Source organism: Brassica napus, chromosome A6 (genome assembly GCF_020379485.1).
Source record: "Brassica napus cultivar Da-Ae chromosome A6, Da-Ae, whole genome shotgun sequence".
NCBI classification, from domain to species: Eukaryota; Viridiplantae; Streptophyta; class Magnoliopsida; order Brassicales; family Brassicaceae; genus Brassica; species Brassica napus.
In genome coordinates, this window is record NC_063439.1 from 13,961,703 (window position 1) to 13,983,648 (window position 21,946).

The 21,946-nt window shown below is 41.1% G+C and overlaps 1 protein-coding gene and 2 non-coding genes across 3 annotated transcripts; all 3 read left to right on the forward strand.

The window, feature by feature from the left end:
- The first annotated feature begins 464 nt into the window (after nt 1-464).
- LOC125576051 lies at nt 465-570 on the forward strand. The gene has a single exon (XR_007314585.1). It is a non-coding gene; the product is annotated as a small nucleolar RNA R71 (small nucleolar RNA).
- Nucleotides 571-3,473: 2,903 nt separating this feature from the next.
- LOC106383328 lies at nt 3,474-3,971 on the forward strand. Its single transcript, XM_013823443.1, has one exon. It carries the CDS (start codon nt 3,474-3,476, stop codon nt 3,969-3,971), a length of 498 nt encoding a protein of 165 aa, XP_013678897.1.
- A 9,679-nt stretch (nt 3,972-13,650) lies between these two features.
- On the forward strand, nt 13,651-13,756 carry LOC125575974. The gene has a single exon (XR_007314514.1). It is a non-coding gene; the product is annotated as a small nucleolar RNA R71 (small nucleolar RNA).
- Nucleotides 13,757-21,946: the final 8,190 nt, after the last annotated feature.

Consider the following 21,946-nt stretch of genomic DNA (forward strand, 5'->3'; position numbering starts at 1 on the left):
TTTGCTTCTGCTGGTATCCTCCTTGCTGGTTGTTAGAGTATGACCTTTGCTGGTAGTTGTTGTACTGAAAGTTAGGCTCCTTCCTGTACCAAGAACCATTGTTGTTGATGAAGCACAGCTCTTCTTGGCCTTCCAAACCATCAACCTCATTGATCTTGGGAGGAACCTTTTGAATAGGACCACCCACAAAGTTCATCTGCTCTTGCTTAGCTTGGTTGGAAAGAAGCAAGTCCATCTTCTCTTGCAAGGACTTGATCTCTTTCTTTGTCTGCTGATCATCACTTCTGTTGACTCTATCATGCTCCTCACTGTAGACTGAGTCACTCTTAGCCATGTTCTCTACCAGTTCCTCTGCCTCTTCTTCAGTTCTCCCCAAGAAGAAACCATTGCTGGCAGTATCAAGCCTGTTTCTGCACTGTGGTAGAGCTCCTCTATAGAAGGTGCTAAGCAAACTCTCCTTGCTGAAACCACGATAAGGGAATTGAGACCAATAGCCCTTGAACCTCGCCCATGCTTCACTGAAGCTCTCTAGACCTTTCTGTTGAAACCGGAGATTTCTTTCCTGATCTTAGCTGTCCTTGAAGTAGAGAAGAACTTATCTAGGAAAGCTCTCTTGCACTCATCCCAAGTAGTGACATTGATCTCAAAGTTGTTGTTCTCCACAGCTGGTGCTCTGATTCCCAACCTATGACCATTAATGTGAGGTTGATCATAGGCTCCAATGGCACGAGCTTGGCGCGGTGGATGTTGTGGCTGGCGCTGTGGTCTAAAAGGATCAGCTCTTGGATCAATGCCTCCTTGGGCATCACCATCTTGAGGCAGATTCTCCATATCAGACCCCAAATTTTGTAAGTGAGCCTGTTGCTCTTCTTCTCTTCTTTGTCTTGCAATCTCCCTCTCAAGTGCTCTAATGTCTTCAACTCTTGGAACTAGGTTTGTTGGACCTCTGCTCCTTGTGTTCATACACCTGAAATGCAAAGGGAGAACAAGAAAGAGAAGCAATAACACAATTAAACAATAATTGACTTAGTCTCAAGCAAATGACTAAATCCCAATGTCACAATCAACTTAGAATTTGGCAACGGCGCCAATTTGATGATAGGAGTTTCAAGGCTCTTAATCAAATGTTGTAGAATAAAGGATGTCAAACCAGTTATAAGTGATTCTAAAGCAAAGGAAATGCAAGACCATGCTTAATTTAAGTGCTATCAATTGGTGAGATGATTTTGAACTAGAGAACTACTAAAATGCAATAAAAGACAAAGATTTCTTTCTTATGAGATGGGAGAACTCATGGGCTAATGGAATTGACCTTGGGTGATCAAGTTTCAATCTAAAGGTATCAACTTTCAACCAATCTATCTACCTCAGATCTAGACACCATCCTAAACAAACTCTATCTCTAGATGAATGCTCATTTACTTAGATAACTCAAGCATCAAATCTCTTTGGTTGAATGTTATCTAAGTAATCATTAATTTCAAGTCTACTAGCCATCTTAACACCTTTAACAACAAATCTCTTTGGTAAAGAATGTTAAAAGCTTAGGAGAGTTGGTTCAGGCATTTCATCAAATACCTTTCAGGTATGAAATGCCTAGAACTCAACTTTAGAGAGGCCAACTCTAAAGTTGCATTAAAAGCACTCTACTACCAAGGAAAAAGATGGATCTATACTAAAACACCTTAGATCTAGCTTAATCACCCTTAGTCTCCCTAACCCATGAATCCAAAGATGACTACTCACTACTCTTCATGATGAGCCCAAGAATCAATGATGATTTGGTGCTAATCATGATTAGTGATCTAGATAATCAAGCAATCACAAGAGAAAATGATCAAGATAAGATCTTTCACCTAAAAGTTCTTTGTGATTAGATAGAAAACAAGATAAGATCCTAAAATTAGGTCTGAGAGACATTTATAGGAGCTTAATATCGAACCGGGTTAACCCAACAAACGTGGGTTAACCCAAACACAAATTGGTAATTATCTGGTCAAACTCGGAAATGTTGACTTTCTGGACTCGCAGCGGCCACGTGAAACCGCTCCACTTAGCCGCCGGCTTCCTTACTTCGTCGTCTGGCTGCTGCAACAAGTACGTATGCGGCAGGGAATGGGGTATTTCTCCAGCGGCTTCAGTACACCGCTGCGTAAGGCCGCTGGGACGTCACAAAGCCGCTGGGACGCTTGCCACTGCGTCTCCTTCTCGAGAATCACCAATCTTGCCTCCAAACCATCTCTAGATGCTCCAAAGTCACCATTTGAAATCTCCATCACCTGATAAGGACATATGTAGTGCAATGCAACCTAAACATGTCTAAATGCTATCCTAAATGATCAACATATACAAGAATGAATGGTTAAGACAATGCAAATTAGGAAGATATCAGGAAGTCACGTCCAGAGAGCCTTGTGTGATTCAAGAACATCTGTTCGTCCATTGATTGAGAGAGTCAATCCTTATCCATCTATCCATTCCATACATCGATCCAGCTTGGAAGAGATACATATCAAGCAAGCCGGATTCCATCTTCAGTCATCTAACCATCCACTGATCCTTGTTGAGAGAGACACACGTCCAGCAACAAAGATCCCATCATCCATCTTTATATCCTTCTTATTTGATTGGTTTTCAATTTCCATATCATTTAGTTTGGAATCATAAAAATCCATAAAAATCATATTTGCTTCAGTTCATCATTTGTCATATAGTTTACTTTCTGTTCTCCATAGAAAATCCATAAAACTCATAAAAAGATTCATATTTTGTTTCAGGTACAAATCGGCCGGTCTAATCCTCCATCACAGCCGCCTAGCCGATCGTCCGTCCGTCCGATCTGTCCAAACCGATCAAAAACCAAACCTCAGTCAAGCCATCCGTGTAGTCTGAATCACAGCCTGCAACATTTGGTATCAGAGCTCAAGCTCCTGAATCTGGTGATATCTATCCTCACATCATATCTTATTTCATTTGTTCACCATTTAAAATCAATTAAAAAAAATCATATTATTTGCATTTTCTGTCCGATTTTGAATTGCTTGTTCTTGGTCTTAAAACCAGAGTTAGGCACGAAAAGGATAGCTCATTATCTTGTTTGATTCATTTAGAAAACTCAAAAAAAAATTGTTCCTTGTTTGCATTAAGTTGTCTAGCTCCAGTTTCCTTTTTCGGTATATTTGCATCAAGCATAAAATCTTTTTTAAAAATTCTTGTTTTGTTTCTTTTAAATTGAAAACCAAAATAAATATTTATTTCCATTGTTTTATTTTATAGATTTCGTGATTTGCTTGATAAAGTTAAAAAAAAAATTAGGAGTTAATTTTCCATTTGTTTTAAAACTTTCAAAAAACAAAAATATACTAAGTTTCTATTTTTTTTGTTTCTTTCTTATTCTTCTTTCTTTCTTTTGTTAAGCCACGACTTGATACTCTTATTCTCTGTTTTTGAAAGGTACCAATAAGGGAGACGCCATGGCAGATTACTTTGAGGAAGAGAGTTCTTATGAATCAAGCCAAGGCTCCGATCTTGATGAAACCGACCAAGCTTGGTCCAATAAAGAGGATGGCTGTGATGGATCATGTTCTGATGGTAACTACTCTATGTCAGAGTATGGAGACCACCCTTCTGAAGCATATCCTGAACCAGAGCCACCTGATTACTCACATGGAGATACCAGCTACGAAGGAGAGTATGAAGGAGAAACTGAATCAAATATCAGTTTCAATAAAGGAGATGAATGCCATGGAGAGCAAACTGAACGTGAGGATCATGAAGCTGACCAGGAATACTCATGGAAAGAGGAAGCTGATACTGAAATCAGTCTAGAGGAAGAACGTGAGCAAGAAGAAGATTTCTCTGAAACCGGTGAAGTCTATGGGGATGTTGATGGAGGAGAAGTATGTTCTCAGTCCGGTGAAGCAGAAAATAAAGAAGAGTCTTATGCTGAAGAGAGACCATGGTGTGATTAATCTAATCTAGAAGATGAAGAACAAGATGAAACTGAATCCCAAATCAGTTTAGGCCATGTTGAAACAAGCTTTGAATATGAGGCAGAAAACCGGCATGGCTTTGCTAAAGAGGAAAAATCATTAAGTAAAGCCGGAGAAGATGAAGATGAGCATCATGAGGCCGAACATCAGCCGCATTATATTTGTTTCTCGGGTCATGAACAAGGACCAGAAGCTTACTTAAGGTGGGAACAAGACATGGAAGATTGGTTTCAACATCACAACATTCAAGAAGAAGAGAAACCGATTATTGAAGATACTCTTACTAAGAATGCATTTTAGCATTGGGATCATGAAGCTAATTACTGGCTAGATGACCACCCATCAGAAGCTTCCTGGGCGGAAATGAAAGAAATACTACGTGAGGAGTATGTAGTAGATGGTGAGATCAATGGAAAGGATTATTTCAAGAGTACCACCCATCCAGACCCAAGGAGGCTGATATTGGCAACAAGGAAGGTTAAACTCAAGAAGGCTTACGACCTGGAACCAAACCAGGAGTCTAAAATTCATCATCAAGGGAAAAACCGAGCCAACATCACCAGAAAGGGTCAGAGGCGTGTAAGTAGATCCAATTCTACAAGTCCAAGCTCAAGAGCAAAGCACCAAACCATCACATAAGGTCCATGAGAAGAAGAAACCAAGTAAGTCCTCTAAATCTTCAAAACCAGTAGAATTCATTTTCTATAGGTGTCATGAGAAAGGCCACTTTGCTGTAACCTGTCCAACTAGGCTAGCAGTGACTTCTCATTCACTAGAAGTTAACTCGGATTCAACTAGCGAAGTTATATCCCACTTAGTATGTAAATTTCCTACTTCTGGTATAATGCACTTGTCTTGCCCAAAGGATGATTATGCAGGTTTAAATAAGAACCAGGAGGACGTGGGTTCAAGGTTAACACAAGAAGAAATCATCCCTGAACCAGGCCCATAAGAAGGACTTAAACCAGCCACTAGCAATCCATTGAAACTAGTTGATGTTTCGGTCCAAGCACATGAGGAGGTACAATTAATTTAAATAAATTAGTGTGCTCTGTTTATGATTCTTCCAAGGCTACCATGATATGCTTGTCTAGTCCCAAAAGGTATGACACAGGTACATCATTTAGCAAAGAACCTATGAAGCAAAAGAAGGGTGGTCTTAAAGAAAGATGACAAGGCACCACCAAAGGAGCCACCTTTGCTTAAACACCTCTCTGGAGAAGATGGCACTACGACCAGTAGCATCTTACTTCAGGAATAACCCCCCAGACCAGTCACCAAACAGACAGGCCGTGCCATTGGATGCACCAATCAAGCTTCCAAATCAGGTAAATGCAACTATCCCTTGTTCGATAATCAATGATTTGGATATTATGCATACTAATTTATTATGCCCTGATAAGTTTCTAGAAAGACTAGGATGTTCAGAAAATTATGTAGACCATAATCCTTATCTTATATCCCACTTACATAAGAGGCAGAAAAATTTTCCATCTACTGGAATTGGAATTCACCAAACCGATTTATATGTTGATTATTCCATGACTGCCATAACACACTTGTCTTTTGCCAAAGATGTTGAGTTTATTACAGGAACCAAAGCTGAAGATTTTAGAGGAGATCTGTCCAAGACCAATATCAAACCAGACGGGACCAAAAGGGTTATCATATCCCACCTGTTCAAAGAAGAACCACCAGATGCACCATGCATCACTAAACCAAAATCCTACCAAGGTAATACCTTCGACTCCCAAAAGAGAATGAAACCTGAATTGCTATATCTTGGTGCAGGTCATACAGTTTCGAGGTCGAAACATTTTCAAGGGGGAGGGAATTTTTCGGGCACAGAAACCATATCTGAACCGAAGCTCAGCCAGATAAGCAACAACTGACACAACTACCTCACTAGAGCTACCTGCGACCAAGGTTCATTAAAAGAAGTGCATCTCAACCACCAGAAAGTATTTTGGAATGAAACCAATTTTCACAGAAGTCCAGCTAAACTATTCATCACTGAAGGTTGGAATTACAAGAAAAGCTTCACGGAGGAAGAAGTTATGAATTTTACAAGTTGGAGGTTTCCCAGCCCATCCGTTTGCGAATATCGGCCCTTAGAAGAGAAAATCAGCAAAACCAAGAAGCGGCCCAGGACAAAATTATGGATCTCAAGAGGGATCTTTTGTGGATCCAACAAGCCAAGAATCAGAAGAAAAGGCCCAATGAAGTTGAAGATATAACCATTTTCCCAAAACCGGTTGTAAGGAGCTGATTATGGAAATATTGCATAATCAGTTGGTCCAACCATTTTCAAATCAAGATCAGGCAACCAGGACATACACTACACGATTGATACCACTCAAATTACCCTAAAGAGTGTTACTCTCATCAAAAGAGGTTCAGATGTAGTACTTAGGGATCGAATCCACAAGGAGCTAGGGAACAATTAAATCTAGTGTTTATTAATTCTAAAGGTTGTAAATGTTTTAATGAAATAGCAATAGTAACAAGCAAGTAAATAATAAGTGTAACTTGGTTGGAAATGATATTAGATGCAGGGCCACTATTCAGGTGTTGGAGATTATAATACCTATAGATGCCTAACTGTTGCATGCATGATATATTAGAGCTCATTCGCTTAACTCAGTGATCAGCTGTCGCATGTACCACTGGTTAACAGACTAGATCTCGTGTCTCACCGGTTAGTATGCAGACAACAAGAGAGTGTCGATCGATAGTCTATTAAGACGTCGACCGATACACCTTTGCCAACATCAATCGATTGTCAGTTGAGGACATCGACCGACGGGTGCTAGCCAAGCCTATGCGCGAGTATGAAATGCCCTACTAAGATTCTAAATTGGCGGTTAGCCCTCTCTAGCAATCCTAATATGATAGATAGATGTCATGATGGGATAACAAGGGTGCTTGAATATGCAATCCTATGATCCAGTTCTAGTTAGCAAGGCTAAAACAAGCAATGAATACAAATCTATCATGAGTATCACAACAAGGCAAATCTATAGTTTGGGGCTAATCCCACAAACCTATCTGAACCCTGGATCTAACAGTTGAACTACTCAGACATAGCAAAGCAATTCATATCAATAGATAAATAGTAACTCATAGAATAGATGAAAAGAAATAGAAACAAGGAGTTCCAATCACAAGTGATCTTCTCTCCCAAAATGAAACTTGTAACAAAACTAGGTCTAGAAAAAGCTCTGTTCTTTTGCCGTTAAAAACACTAGGCAGTATATATTCTACTAGGTTAAAAACTCGTCAGGGCATTTTGGTAATTTTGCTTGGCCTTGGTTTTTAAGTCTGCTGAATCCAAAATGTCGCGTCTGGTGTCTCGAAATCGATCGACGGTACCTGTGTACATCGATCGATATTAATCTTCATCTGTCGAGGCATTTCCTGATATCGATCGTCAGCACTGATGCGCATCGATCGATTATTCTTCCTCTCGTCGACCTCTAAGTGGTCAGCTCGGGTGAAATGTCTTTTAAGCTCCAAAATGCTCCAAAGTCATAGCTTTACTCCGAAATGCACCTGAACCTGAAAACATACCTAGAAGAGTAGAAAACATAGATATATATATAGTAAAATACTTATATACCATGGATAAAAATGGGTTAAATCCAAGGTATATCAACTCCCCCAGACTTACCCTTTTGCTTGTCCTCAAGCAAAACATACAGGCAGTCTCTCTGAAAGAGGTTTGAAAATATTTGGGGATTTAAGATTTTAAAACATAGAAATCTTTCCTCAACAATTTTGCAACCACATTTAAAAAGTCCTAATCACAAAAGCACACTATGCAATATCCTAGCTTAGCAACCATTTCTAACATAACACAACTCATCAATTCACGTCTGACATCCCCTCTACTGATTTCATTTCTTAGCATAAATATAAAGTGAATGCTTTACCTTGGGATTATCGATCACAGGATGCAAGGATTTCAGACAGGTATCTGGAGCTGCAGGTAAAAGTTAGTTCCTAGTTTCTCTCTCTCTAAATTTCTCTCTTGAGTCAAAGTCTGCTTCCATTGCAGGATCAGTGACCAAGATTGGACAGGCTTCCATGAATCAAAACTTAATGGTGGTTGCCACCAAGTTCTGTTCACTTCTTTTTGACCTATATCCAAGAGTTCTTTGCGAAAGCAAGCCTTGAAGATTGCCGTCTCCAAGTCTCGTTTCGAACTCTTTTATTTGAGTCTTTATGAATCAAGCCTTAATGATTTTAGCCACCAAGTCCTGTTCAGACTCATCCTAATTAAACAATAGATCTTATTTATATATATATATTTTTTTTTTTATACTCACTAACTAATCTAGGGTCGAAATTTAGAGAGAGAAAATGTGATAAATAATCTAAACCCGGTGTTACCTTCCAGACCTTTCTGAAGAATCCGATCCCATGTATACCAAGCCCCAAGACTAGCGGTTATGTCAGGTTTAGTGTTGGAAATAAGCTTTGGTTACTTCATACGGTTCAAGGTAAGTGTGTAGTTGATAGGTTGATCCGCTTTAGCATCTTTAGTGCTATCTGCAATCAGTAAATCTAAAATGGTGCTAAAGATTGGTTAGATATTCATGTTTAAATCAATATAGGATTATGGTCCCTATTTTCAATAGCTAAGCATAATTTATTTGAAATTCCTTTTTACATAAGAATAAAATAAATTATATCAGTAAATCTCCCCCCAGACTTAAATTACACTGTCCCAGTGTAACTCAGCCGGAGTTATGATGAATAGTTTATGATGTACGAAATGTAACAAGTAAGAAAGATACATCTGACCGGATTAGATATCGATCGATGTGTAAGTGCTACATCGATCGTCGTGTGGTTGCCTATGTCGAACGATGTCGACGTCTCGTCGTCGGTCGATATTCAGGTCCTCCTACTTGGGTCTCCTAAATCTGAAAGAAATAAAACGAAAGAAATTAAATGCTAGCTAATAAAACCAAAGTAAAATACCTAATAGTGGGTTGCCTCCCACTCAGCGCTTGGTTATAGTCATTTAGCTTGACTGTGGTAGTGATTGGCTATTGTGTGGAAAAGCAGCTGCTTGTTGGAAAGCAAGCATCCACGTCATCTCTGCGCATTCTGGACCAAGATGCAATGAAACTTCTTGTGGCCTCATCATTTCTTGTCCATTTGTCATCCATCTTCTTAAGTACTTTGGAGATGTTCTGTAGCCTTTCATGAATGTTGTCAATGCTGACCTGGTGCCAGCCTATGTTGTCATAGGTGTATGCTGAAATTTCTGTCAGTTCCTTTTGCATTGACTCTACCGTCTTATGTATCAGCTGCTCGCCGATTGGTGTAGACTCAGCGTCGATCGATGTGATTATGTGTTCGTTGGTCGATCTCGGCGAGTTGCCATCGATCGATTTCGCTAGCGTCCTGTCGAACGATGCTGATATCTGATCTTGAGCTGCGAGTTACCTCTGAATGGCTTTGACTTCTTTCTGTAGCCATTCTCCGTGGCTGTCTAGTCCACTGATTTTGTTGTCGAATGGAAAGTAGATGTCATCGCAGCGTTTGTCAAGTCGTTCATCAATGGTGTCTAGAGCAGTGTAGATCTTGGATGTGATCTTGTCAACCTCTGCTGCTGTGTAAGGAAGTAACTCCACAGGTTTCTTGCCATCGATCCAAGGTCCTTGTAGCCTGTCGATCGATGCTGATTTTGTCTGCAAAAAAATTTGATTAGTAATGTTCTCAATATCCTTTTGGGCATGAAGTAATTGACTAGACAATTTGTTTAAATATGTCATTACTGGTGATATAAAACGGTCATGCATATCCTCGTAAGTCCTCAGCCTCTCATTCATGGCTGAGACTTTGGTGTCGAGCGATGTGAAGGTACACATGTCGATCGATGTGGCTGGTTGTTGGTCCTTCTTGCGAATGGTGTCCAGATCTTGCTGTGTGTAGCTTGCTGTAGTAGCTTTTTAGTGCTTAGCCAGTCCACGTTGTTGTTGAGAGGGCAGTAAACATTGTTTATCCTTTTGTCGATGTATGAGACTTCCCATTCATCCCTGTGTTGTGTTGAACATTGCGGTTCTGCAGGGATCTGAGCTGTAGGAAGACTGACGCCGATCGATGCTGAGGTCGTAGCTTCCTTCTCAAGTTGCTAACGTAAACTCTCAATTTTTCTGTCCTCATTTCTGCCATACATCTGAAAAGCTCATTGTAGCCTCTATCCAAAGGCTGATGTGTATCATCTACCAATGTTTTGAGCTCCTCTCCCAGTTTCTCCTGAGCTCCACAAATACCAAACACCATCTCATCGATTTCTTCTTTGGTGTAGAGTTCTGGTGCCAGTCTTGTGAGTGTGAAGGAAGTGGCATGTTCTGGAAGACAGATGTGGCTCTCCTCAAAAAGAGATACTCTTTCCAGTATTTTCCTGATGTTGTCCTTTGTGACAGGTATCATCTCACCAGCTACGCCTCGTGCGTGTCCACACTCATCTCTGTAGACTCCATACTCGTCCCTTTGTTCCCAAGTGAACTTTCTGGCTCCGTACATGTCGAAAGCGTGGTTCCCACATTCATACCGTCTGTCAATCGGCGTCGGTTCATCTATATCGATCGACGTTGGTGTTACCTTGTCGATCGATGTCTCCGTTGTACCGTCGATCGATGCTTGCCCTTTTGGTTGGCGTGATAGATCTGGGTTGGTCTCTGTTGTGGCGACTCCTGCGTGGTTGTTAGGATCTGTTTGAATGACGTCTGGAGTGCCACGTTGCTGTGAGAATAGGTTGTCAGGTCCATTGGCTACTTGAAGGATGTCTGCTATGTCCTCTCTGGACACTTGTAAAATCCTTCCATCCATTGCACGTGCGTTGCCATCTGGGTCCCTGAAAATACCAAATTCATCAGGTGTTAGAAAATCGTAATCAATGTTTGCATAATCATTCAATTTAGAAATAGAAAGATTAGGGTTTAGAGTAGTATCGATCGATGTAGATACAGTTACATCGATCGATGGCAGAGTAATTTCTGCAGAACTTGTGTTCTTGAGATGATTGCTCTTCATGGATTTTTCTGTTGATGTAGAAGGAAGAGTGTTCATCTTTTTTGCTTGTGTGTTTGCTCTGATGTGTGTAGGTGGTTTCGGAGGTGCAAAACGATTTATATAGGTATCTATAAACCTAGTTGGGGAGGGAATATTCTCCTGCTCCTGAATTTTCGCTGCGGCGCGAATATCGATCGATGTTCCTTTACGGGTGTCGATCGATGTGAGCGGTTGTTTTGCTGGACGAGGGTGGGTATCGACCGATGTGGAGTGCACAGCGTCGAACGATGTTGGAAACGTGTTGGTGAACTTATGTGTTTCAAGTCTTTCATCCTGCAAAGACATTTCTATTGCACGTTCTTTCCAGTAATCCTCATCGTATTCCTCGGTATGTTCCTCATTAGGTGAAGTAATTACAGTGTCAACTGCAAAACTTTCATGGAAACCACTGTCTGCCCAACTGCCTATGGAATAATCATCATGTCCTCTCTTGCTTGGAGGTTGGAAGGCAAAATGTTGGTAACAATGATTAGGTGAAGCGAAATGGTCAACTGGGTGCATTACGTCGAGTGACGTGTTGTTGCGGTCATCGGTCACCGTTGACACATTGGAATCGATCGATGGAAAGGTTGGGGTGTCGATCGATTCCGAGTACTCTGTTTCGTACTCCGATTCATACTCTGCTCCACAATGGCATGCGCCAATGAAGCCAAGTTCTTTCCCATAATCCACAGAATTAATGACCTTTCTCTTAGGTCGGATGGGGTCGTAGTGGATGTTTGGGTCTATGAGCGTTAGACACAATTTGTTTTTGTTCATGTCACATACGGCTCCTACTGTAGCTAGGAAAGATCTTCCAAGCAGAAGTGAAGAGTTCCAGTTAAGCTCGATGTCTAGGACATGAAAATCTACAGGGACAAGGGCATTACCAATCTGTACCTCCAGATCTCTTATGATACCTCCTGATCGTTTCTCTGAAAGATCCACGAAGGTGAAGGATTCCGTTGAGGGTTCGATGGTCAAACCAAGCTGGTCTGCCATGATCCTAGGGAGGATACTAACTGATGCTCCTGTGTCACACATTGAATGGGGAAATTCAACACCCTTGACTACGCATGGTATTGCAAACTTCCCAGGATCACTCTTCTTCGTCAATGTGATCTTGTGTTTCATCTTCTCTCTGACTTGATGAAACATTCTCCTAATGTCCTCCTCGGTTACCTTTGTTTCTCTGAAGAACATCCACAACCGGTGTGTGAAGTAAGCTTCATCAAAAGGTTTTTCGATTGGGATTCTGAGGACTCGTTTAGTGAAACCATCCATCTCCTTATCGTTAGCTTCCCTCTTAAGGTTTTTAGGAATCTTCTCCTTTCTTTTCCTTAACCTTCTCCCTTCAGATTCTTGTTCTTCTTGAACTGATTCTGGTGAACTATTTAAAGGGTTGGGTTTTGGTTCGGGTGGGTTTGCTAATGGTTTAGGTGGTGGTCTGAGTGCGTTGATGTAATCATTATCGATTGAGGGTAACCGCACTCGGTATGTCAGAGGTGCCTGTCGATCGATGGGAGGTGTGTTGTGACGATCGACGTCGGACTCACTCTGTCGATCGATGGTTGGCTCAACCGATCGATCGATTTTATCATAGAAAGGGGAGGGTGGGTGAGGATGCTTAGCTGCGAATTCTTCATGAGTTAGAATTCGAACCGCATTGCATTCAGTCGATTTGGCAGACGACGTCGATCGATGACTGGAGTAATCCGTCCATCGATCTTCATCATGGTCTGTCAATTGATGCGAGTTCATCGACATCGGTCGACACCATTGGGATCCGCCGAGACTCATGGAGCTTTCAATTTCGAAATCTCCTTCTTCGAGCTTTTCATTTCTCACCACTTGCCAGAAATCATCATCTACGATGGTATTTACGTGGTGTTTTCCTTTGTCGGCTCCTGCCTCTCTAGCGAAAGCTTCTTGCCTCTTTATAGTCTCGCCCGTCTGAATTACTTGGGTTTCAAGTTTTCTCACCTGAGTCCCTAAGGTCTCGATTTTGGTGTTCAGATTGTTGTAGGCGGAGTCTATTTTACCGTTGAAATCCACAGTGATTTGTTGTTGTCCCAACAGTACTCGATCAAGCATCTCTTCGATCTTGCTTTCCTGAGTCTGGGGTGGTGGATTTTGGTAGTAAGAGTTCGAGTAGCTCTTGCTGTTGTTGAAGGGTTTTTGAAATTGTGAATTTTGGTTACTTCTTTGGCCATTTCCAAAGAAGTTTCTGTTTCCGCCCTGGTTTCCAAATTTCTGGAATCCGGTACCTCCGATGTAATTCACGTTTTCTTCTCCTTCCGTATCTGCTACTTCTCCTTCAGCTCAACAGACTTGCTTCCTAAGAAGCTCGTGCACCACATCTAACTTAGCTCTTACTTCGTCCATCTGTTCCTTCCCGATAGAGGCTACAGACTTCTTCCGTTCAGAGTCAGTGTTTTTGGTGCTGCTGCTGTTAGCAAGGTTTTCGATAAGTCTCACAGCTTCCAACGGATTCCGAGTAATAAAGTTTCCTTCACTCGCCGTATCAAGGGCCATTTGATACTGTAAGGCAAGACCTCGGAAGAAAGTGCTTAGCAGCTGCACTTCGTTAAATCCGTGGTGTGGACAGTCTCGCTGGAAGAACCTAAATCTAATCCACGCATCTTTGAAGGACTCTCCAGCCTTCTGTGAGAATGTGAAAATTTTGTTCCGAAGTTCTTCAGCGCGCGCCTCATCGAAGAAGTTTCGTAAGAAAGCATTCTTGATGTCGCTCCAGGATGTTAAAGATCCTGTGGGTTGCTGCCTCTGCCTAAGCCAGTGCATCGCTTCTCCATTCAGCGTGTATCTGAAGAGCTTGCACAGCAGGTAATCTTTGGGGACTCCTTCCATCCGAATAGCAGCGATTAGATCCTCGAACCGTTCCAAATGGTCCATAGGATGCTCGTGCGGTAACCCAGAGTAGGGTATCTGCGACACGAGAGTGTAGTATTGAGGCTTCAGCTCGAAATTCTACTTCTGGATCTCCGGAAGTCGAATAGTTGATCTGTTGGAATAGTACTCATCTGGGCGATTGTAGTCGGCCAGTGGTTTCGATCGAGCGTCCTCATCTGCAGGTTGAGCAGCTCCTGTAGCATCAGCATCAGGGATTACAGTTCCCTGAGCATCTATTTTCTGACCTGTTGCATTACGCAGATGACCGGCCTGGTCACACAGGTTTCCGTTCTCGTCCTGAGTTAGAATAATAATGTTTACCATTTTTGACGACACGGTATCGATCGACGTACGCGGTGTAGTATCGATCGTTGTCGAACGATTGGGATCGATCGACGATGATGGTCTGGTGTCGGTCGACGGTTGGTTGTGCGTATCGATCGACGACGAAGTGGTTGCGTCGAGCGATGTGGAACGTTGACCTCTACGGTTGGTGCGTTCCAAATGAGCAGGATCGTCTGAGAACAGCAAGTCTTTCTCCTTATTGCTTCTGGTACCGCTGGACATGCACCTGAAAAGACAAGAAAAAGATTATTAGAAAGGGGGTAAAGAAAAGAAAAAGAATTAATAAAACTAAATCTAATGGCGATCAAAGCTCCCCGGCAACGGCGCCAAATTTGATACCACTCAAATTTCCCTAAGGAGTGTTACTCTCATCAAAAGAGGTTCAGATGTAGTACTTACGGATCGAATTCACAAGGAGCTAGGGAACAATTAAATCTAGTGTTTATTAATTCTAAAGGTTGTAAATGTTTTAATGAAATAGTAATAGTAACAAGCGAGTAAATAATAAGTGTAACTTGGTTGGAAATGATATTAGATGCAGGGCCAATATTCAGGTGTTGGAGATTATAATACCTATAGATGCCTAACTGTTGCATGCATGATATATTAGAGCTCATTCGCTTAACTCAGTGATCAGCTGTCGCATGTACCACTGGTTAACAGACTAGATCTCGTGTCTCACCGGTTAGTATGCAGACAACAAGAGAGTCTCGATCGATAGTCTATTAAGACGTCGACCGATACACCTTTGCTAACATCGATCGATTGTCAGTTGAGGACATCGATCGACGGGTTCTAGCCAGGCCTATGCGCGAGTATGAAATGCCCTACTAAGATTCTAAATTGGCGGTTAGCCCTCTCTAGCAATCCTAATATGATAGATAGATGTCAGGATGGGATAACAAGGGTGCTTGAATATGTAATCCTATGATCTAGTTCTAGTTAGCAAGGCTAAAACAAGCAATGAATACAAATCTATCATGAATATCACAACAAGGCAAATCTATAGTTTGGGGCTAATCCCACAAACCTATCTGAACCCTGGATCTAACAGTTGAACTACTCAGACATAGCAAAGCAATTCATATCAATAGATAAATAGAAACTCATAGAATAGATGAAAAGAAATAGAAACAAGGAGTTCCAATCACAAGTGATCTTCTCTCCCAGAATGAAACTTGTAACAAAACTAGGTCTAGAAAAAGCTTTGTTCTTTTGCCGTCAAAAACACTATGCAGTATATATTCTACTAGGTTAAAAACTCGTAAGGGCATTTTGGTAATTTGGCTTGGTGTTGGTTTTTAAGTCTGCTGAATCCAAAATGTCGCGTCTGGTGTCTCGACATCGATCGACGGTACTTGTGTACATCGATCGATATTAATCTTCATCTGTCGAGGCATTTCCTGATATCGATCGTCAGCACTAATGCGCATCAATCGATTATTCTTCCTCTCGTCGACTTCTAAGTGGTCAGCTCGGGTGAAATGTCTTTTAAGCTCCAAAATGCTCCAAAGTCATAGCTTTACTCCGAAATGCACCTGAACCTGAAAACATACCTAGAATAGTAGAAAACATAGATATATATATATATATATATATATATATATATAGAGTAAAATACTTATATACCATGGATAAAAATGGGTCAAATCCAAGATATATCAACGATCCAAGGATTCCAGAAGACATTCCACAAGAGTTTAGATGGACCAGCATACAGAGGAACAGGTGAATCTTCATGGCCAACAACTTTCCTTTTTCGGCCATGTTTACACTAGGAGGAGTAAATGAGTTTTCACTACAACTCTTTGAAGACCAACAGCCATATTCTTTCATATGTGGACTAAGGAGTATTTCAGGAAGGCTTCCAGATCATGGGCATATCCAGAAGCTATCTAGATACAAGGGTCAATCAAGTTTCCTTTTGGAGAGGCTGAAATCAAGCCTAACGGCTAGATATCTTCAAGGAGCCTAGCTTATGATTTTTCTACTTAATTTTCGTGTACTTTGTTTCCTTTTGAGTCATAGGAACCTTATAGTAGTCCCAGTGTGGAGCCTATATAAGCTCAGGTCATAGTTCATTGTAAGGCACCCTTGATTTTTTTTTTAAGTAATAAGAAATCGTTTTCTTTTAAACAAAGTTGTGTATTCTTTGTTGTTATTTCTCTAGTTCTTTGTGTGTGATTCACTAAGTCCTAAAGAAGCCACGTCCAGAGAGCCATGTGTGATTCAAGACCATCTGTTCGTCCATTGATTGAGAGAGTCAATCCATATCCATCTATCCATTCCAACCATCGATCCAGCTTGGAAGAGATACATATAAAACAATCCGGATTGCATCTTCAGTCATCTAACCATCCACTGATCCTTGTTGAGAGAGACACACGTCCAGCAACAAATATCCCATCATCGATCTTTATGTCCTTCTTATTTGATTTGTTTTCAATTTCCATATCATTTAGTTTTGAATCATAAAAATCCATAAAAATCATATTTGCTTTAGTTCATCATTTGTCATATAGTTTACTTTCTGTTCTCCATATAAAATCCATAAAACTCATAAAAAGGTTCATCATTTGTTTCAGGTACAAATTGGCCGGTCTAATCCTCCATCGCAGCCGCCTAGCCGATCGTCCGTCCATCCGATCTGTCCAAACGGATCAAAAACCAAACCTCAGTCAAGCCATCCGTGTAGTCTGAATCCCAGCCTGCAACACACATGCCCTCAATTGTGTCTAAGCATTGCTGGAGCAAGGGAAAAACAGAACACCAGAAGTTGATGATACTAGTAATGACTGTGTTGATTAACTGCGGACACCCCGCGTAAGAGAGTGATCTGCTACACCATTAAAGCATTCACGATCTGTTCTTGTAGATAAGGAGGTTCATAGTCATCATGAGTCATAGTTTAGGTTGTAAGCGGTAGGCGAAGTGATATACCTTGGATTTGACTCATTTTTAACCATGGTATATAAGTATTTTACTATATATATATCTATGTTTTCTACTCTTCTTGGTATTTTTTCAGGTTCAGGTGCATTTCGGAGTAAAGCTATGACTTTGGAGCATTTTGGAGCTTAAAGGACATTTCACCCGAGCTGACCACGTAGAGGTCGACGAGAGGAAGAACAATCGATCGATGCGCATCAGTGCTGACGATCGATATCAGGAGATGCCTCGACAGATGAAGATTTATATCGATCAATGTACACAAGTACCATCGATCGATGTCGAGACACCAGACACACGACATTTTGGATTCAGCAGACTTAAAACACAAGGCCAAGCCAAATTACCAAAATGCCCTGACGAGTTTTTAACCTAGTAGAATATATACTGCCTAAGTGTTTTGACGACAGAAGAGCTTTCTAGACCTAGTTTTGTTACAAGTTTCATTGGGAGAGAAGATCACTTGTGATTAGAACTCCTTGTTTTCATTTTTTTTCATCTATACTATGGGTTTCTGTTCCTTTATTGTTATGAATTGCTTTGCTATGTCTGAGTAGTTCAATTATTAGATCCAGGGTTCAGATAGGTTTGTGGGATTAGCCCCAAACTATAGATCTGCCTTGTTGTGATATTCATGATAGATTTGTATTCATTGCTTGTTTTAGCCTTGCTAACTAGAACTTGATCATAGGATTGCATACTCAAGCACCCTTGTTATCCCATCCTGACATCTATCTATCATACTAGGACTGCTAGAGAGGGCTAACCGCCAATTTTGTATCTTAGTAGGGCATTTCATACTCGCGCATACGCCTGGCTAGAACCCGTCGATCGATGTCCTCAACTGACAATCGATCGACGTTGGCAAAGGTGTATCGGTCGACGTCTTAATAGACCATCGATCGACACTCTCTCGTTGTCGACATACTAATCGTTGAGACACGAGATCTAGTCTATTAACCAATGAAACATGCGACAGCTGATCACTGAGTTAAGCGATAGCTTTAATATATCATGCATGCAACAATTAGGCATATATAGGTATTATAATCTCCAACACCTGAATAGTGGCCCTGCATCTAATATCATTTCCAACCAAGTTACATTTATTATTTACTCGCTTGTTACTATTGCTATTTCATTTAAACATTTACAACCTTTAGAATTAATAAACACTAGATTTAATTGTTCCCTAGGTCCTTGTGGATTCAATTCCTAAGTACTACATCTGAACCTCTTTTGATGAGAGTAACAATCACGTAGGAGTCGCGACAATAGAAATCAATCCAGATCTATCACGCCAACCAAAAGGGCAAGCATCGATCGACAGTACAACGGAGACATCGATCGACAGGAAAACACCAACGTCGATCGATAGAGATGACCCGACGTCGATCGACAGACGATATGAATTTGGGAACCGCGCTTTTGACATGTACGGAGCCAGAAAGTTCACTTGGGAACAAAGGGACGAGTATGGAGTCTACAGAGATGAGTGTGGATACGCACGAGGCGTAGCTGGTGAGATGATACCTGTCACAAAGGACGACATCAGGAAATTACTGGAAAGAGCATCTCTTTTTGAAGAGAGCCACATCTGTCTTCCAGAACATGCCACTTCATTCACACTCACAAGACTGGCACCAGAACTCTACACCAAAGATGAAATCGATGAGATAGTGTTTGGTATTTGTGGAGCTCAGGAGAAACTGGGAGAGGAGCTCACAACATTGGTAGAAGATACACATCAGGCTTTGGATAGAGGCTACAATGAGCCTTTCAGAAGTATGGCAGAAATGCAGACAGAAATGGAGAGTTTACGTCAGCAACTTGAGAAGGAAGCTACGACCTCAGCATCGATCGACGCACCACATGCAACATCGATCGACGTCAGTCTTCCTACAGCCCAGATCCCTGTAGAACCGCAATGTTCAACACAACACAGGGATGAATGGGAAGTCTCATACATCGACACGAGGATAAATGACGTTTACTGCCCTCTCAACAACAATGTGGACTGGCTAAGCACTAAAATCGAGCTACTACAGCAAGATCTGGACACCATTCGCAAGAAAGACCAAGAACCAGCCACATCGATCGACATGTGTACCTTCACATCGCTCGACGCTAAAGTCTCAGCCATGAATGAGAGGCTGAGGACTTACGAGGACATGCATGACCGCTTTATATCACCAGTCATGATAGATTTAAACAAATTGTCTAGTCAATTACTTCATGCCCAAAAGGATATTGAGAACATTACTAATCAAAGTTTTTTGCAGGCAAAATCAGCATCGATCGATAGGCTACGAGGGCCTTGGAGCGATCGCAAGAAACCTGTGGAGTTACTTCCTTACACAGCAGCAGAGGTTGACAAGATCACATCCAAGATCTACACTGCTCTAGACACCATGGAGGAACGACTTGACAAACGCTGCGATGACATCTACTTTCCATTCGACAACAAAATTAGTGGACTAGACAGCCACGCAGAATGGCTACAGAAAGAAGTCAAAGCCATTCAGAGGCAACTCGCAGCTCAACACCAGATATCAGCATCGCTCGACAGGACACGAGCGAAATCGATCGATGGCAACTCGCCGAGATCGACCAACGAACACATAATCGCATCGATCGACGCCGAGTCTACACCAATCGGCGAGCAACTGATACACAAGACGATAGAGTCAATGCAAAAGGAACTGACAGAACTTTCAGCATACGCCTATGACAACATAGGCTGGCACCATGTCAGCATTGACAACGTTCAAGAAAGGCTACAGAACATCTCCAATGTACTTGCGAAGATGGATGACAAATGGACAAGAAATGATGAGGCCACAAGAAGCTTCATTGCATCTTGGTCCAGAATGTGCAGAGATGACGTGGATGCTTGCTTTCCAACAAGCAGCTGTTTCTCCACCTAATAGCCAATCACTACCACAGTCAAGCTAAATGACTATAACCAAGCGCTGAGTGGGAGGCAACCCACTATTAGGTATTTTATTTTGCTTTTATTAGCTAGCATTTATTTACTTTCGTTTTATTTCTTTCAGATTTAGGAGACCCAAGTAGGAGGACCTGAATATCGACCGACGACGAGACGTCAACATCGCTCGACATAGACAACCACACGACGATCGATCTAACACTTACACATCGATCGATATCTAATCCGGTCAGATGTATCTTCCTTAGTTGTTACATTTCGGACATCATGAACTATTTCATCATAACTCCGGCTGAGTTACACTGGGACAGTGTAATTTTAGTCTGGGGGGAGATTTACTGATATAATTTATTTTATTCTTATATAAAAAAGGAATTTTAATAAATTATGCTTGGCTATTTAAAATAAGGACTATAATCTTAAATTGATTTAAACTTGAATATCTAACCAATCTTTAGCACCATTTTAGATTTACTGATTGCATATAGCACTAAAGATGCTAAAGCGGATCAACCTATCAACTACACACTTGCCTTGAACCGTATGAAGTAACCAAAGCTGATTTCCAACACTAAACCTAACATAACCCCTTGTCTTGGGGCTTGGTATACATGGGATTGGATTCTTCAGACAGGTCTGGAAGGTAACGCCTGGTTTAAATTATTTATCATATTTTCTCTCTCTAAATTTCGACCCTAGATTAGTTAGTGAGTCTATTTAATATATATATATATATATATATATATATATATATATATAAATAAGATCTATTGTTTAATTAGGAAGAGTCTGAACAGGACTTGGTGGCTAAAACCATTAAGGCTTGATTCATAAAGACTCCAATAAAAGAGTTCGAAACGGGACTTGGAGGCGGCAATCTTTAAGGCTCGCTTTCGCAAAGAACTCTTGGATATAGGTCAAAAAGAAGTGAACAGAACTTGGTGGCAACCACCATTAAGTTTTGATTCATGGAAGCTTGTCCAATCTTTGTCATTGATCCTGCAATGGAAGAAGACTTTGACTCAAGAGAGAAATTTAGAGAGAGAGAAACTAGGAACTAACTTTTACCTGCAGCTCCAGATACCTGTCTGAAATCTTTGCATCTTGTGATCGATACTCCCAAGGTAAAGCATTCACTTTATATTTATGCTAAGAAATGAAATCCGTAGAGGGGATGTCAGACGTGAATTGATGAGTTGTGTTATGTTAGAAATGGTTGCTAAGCTAGGATATTGCATAGTGTGCTTTTGTGATTAGGACTTTTTAAATGTGGTTGCAAAATTGTTGAGGAAAGATTTCTAGGCTTTAAAATCTTAAGTCCCCAATATTTTCAAACCTCTTTCAGAGAGACTGCCTGTATGTTTTGCTTGAGGACAAGCAAAAGGGTAAGTCCGGGGAGTTGATATACCTTGGATTTGATCCATTTTTATCCATGGTATATAAGTATTTTACTATATATATATCTATGTCTTCTACTCTTCTAGGTGTGTTTTCAGGTTCAGGTGCATTTCGGAGTAAACCTATGACTTTGGAGCATTTTGGAGCTTAAAGGGCATTTCACCCGAGCTGACCACGTAGAGGTCGACGAGAGGAAGAACAATCGATCGATGCGCATCAGTGCTTGCGATCGATATCAGGAGATGTCTCGACACATGAAGATTTATATCGATCGATGTACACAAGTACCATCGATCAATGTCGAGACACCAAAAACATGACATTTTGGATTCAG

What these genes read in the sequence shown, in the direction of transcription:
- LOC106383328 (XM_013823443.1), top strand. Translation starts at nt 3,474, where the DNA reads ATGGCAGATTACTTTGAGGAAGAGAGTTCTTATGAATCAAGCCAAGGC.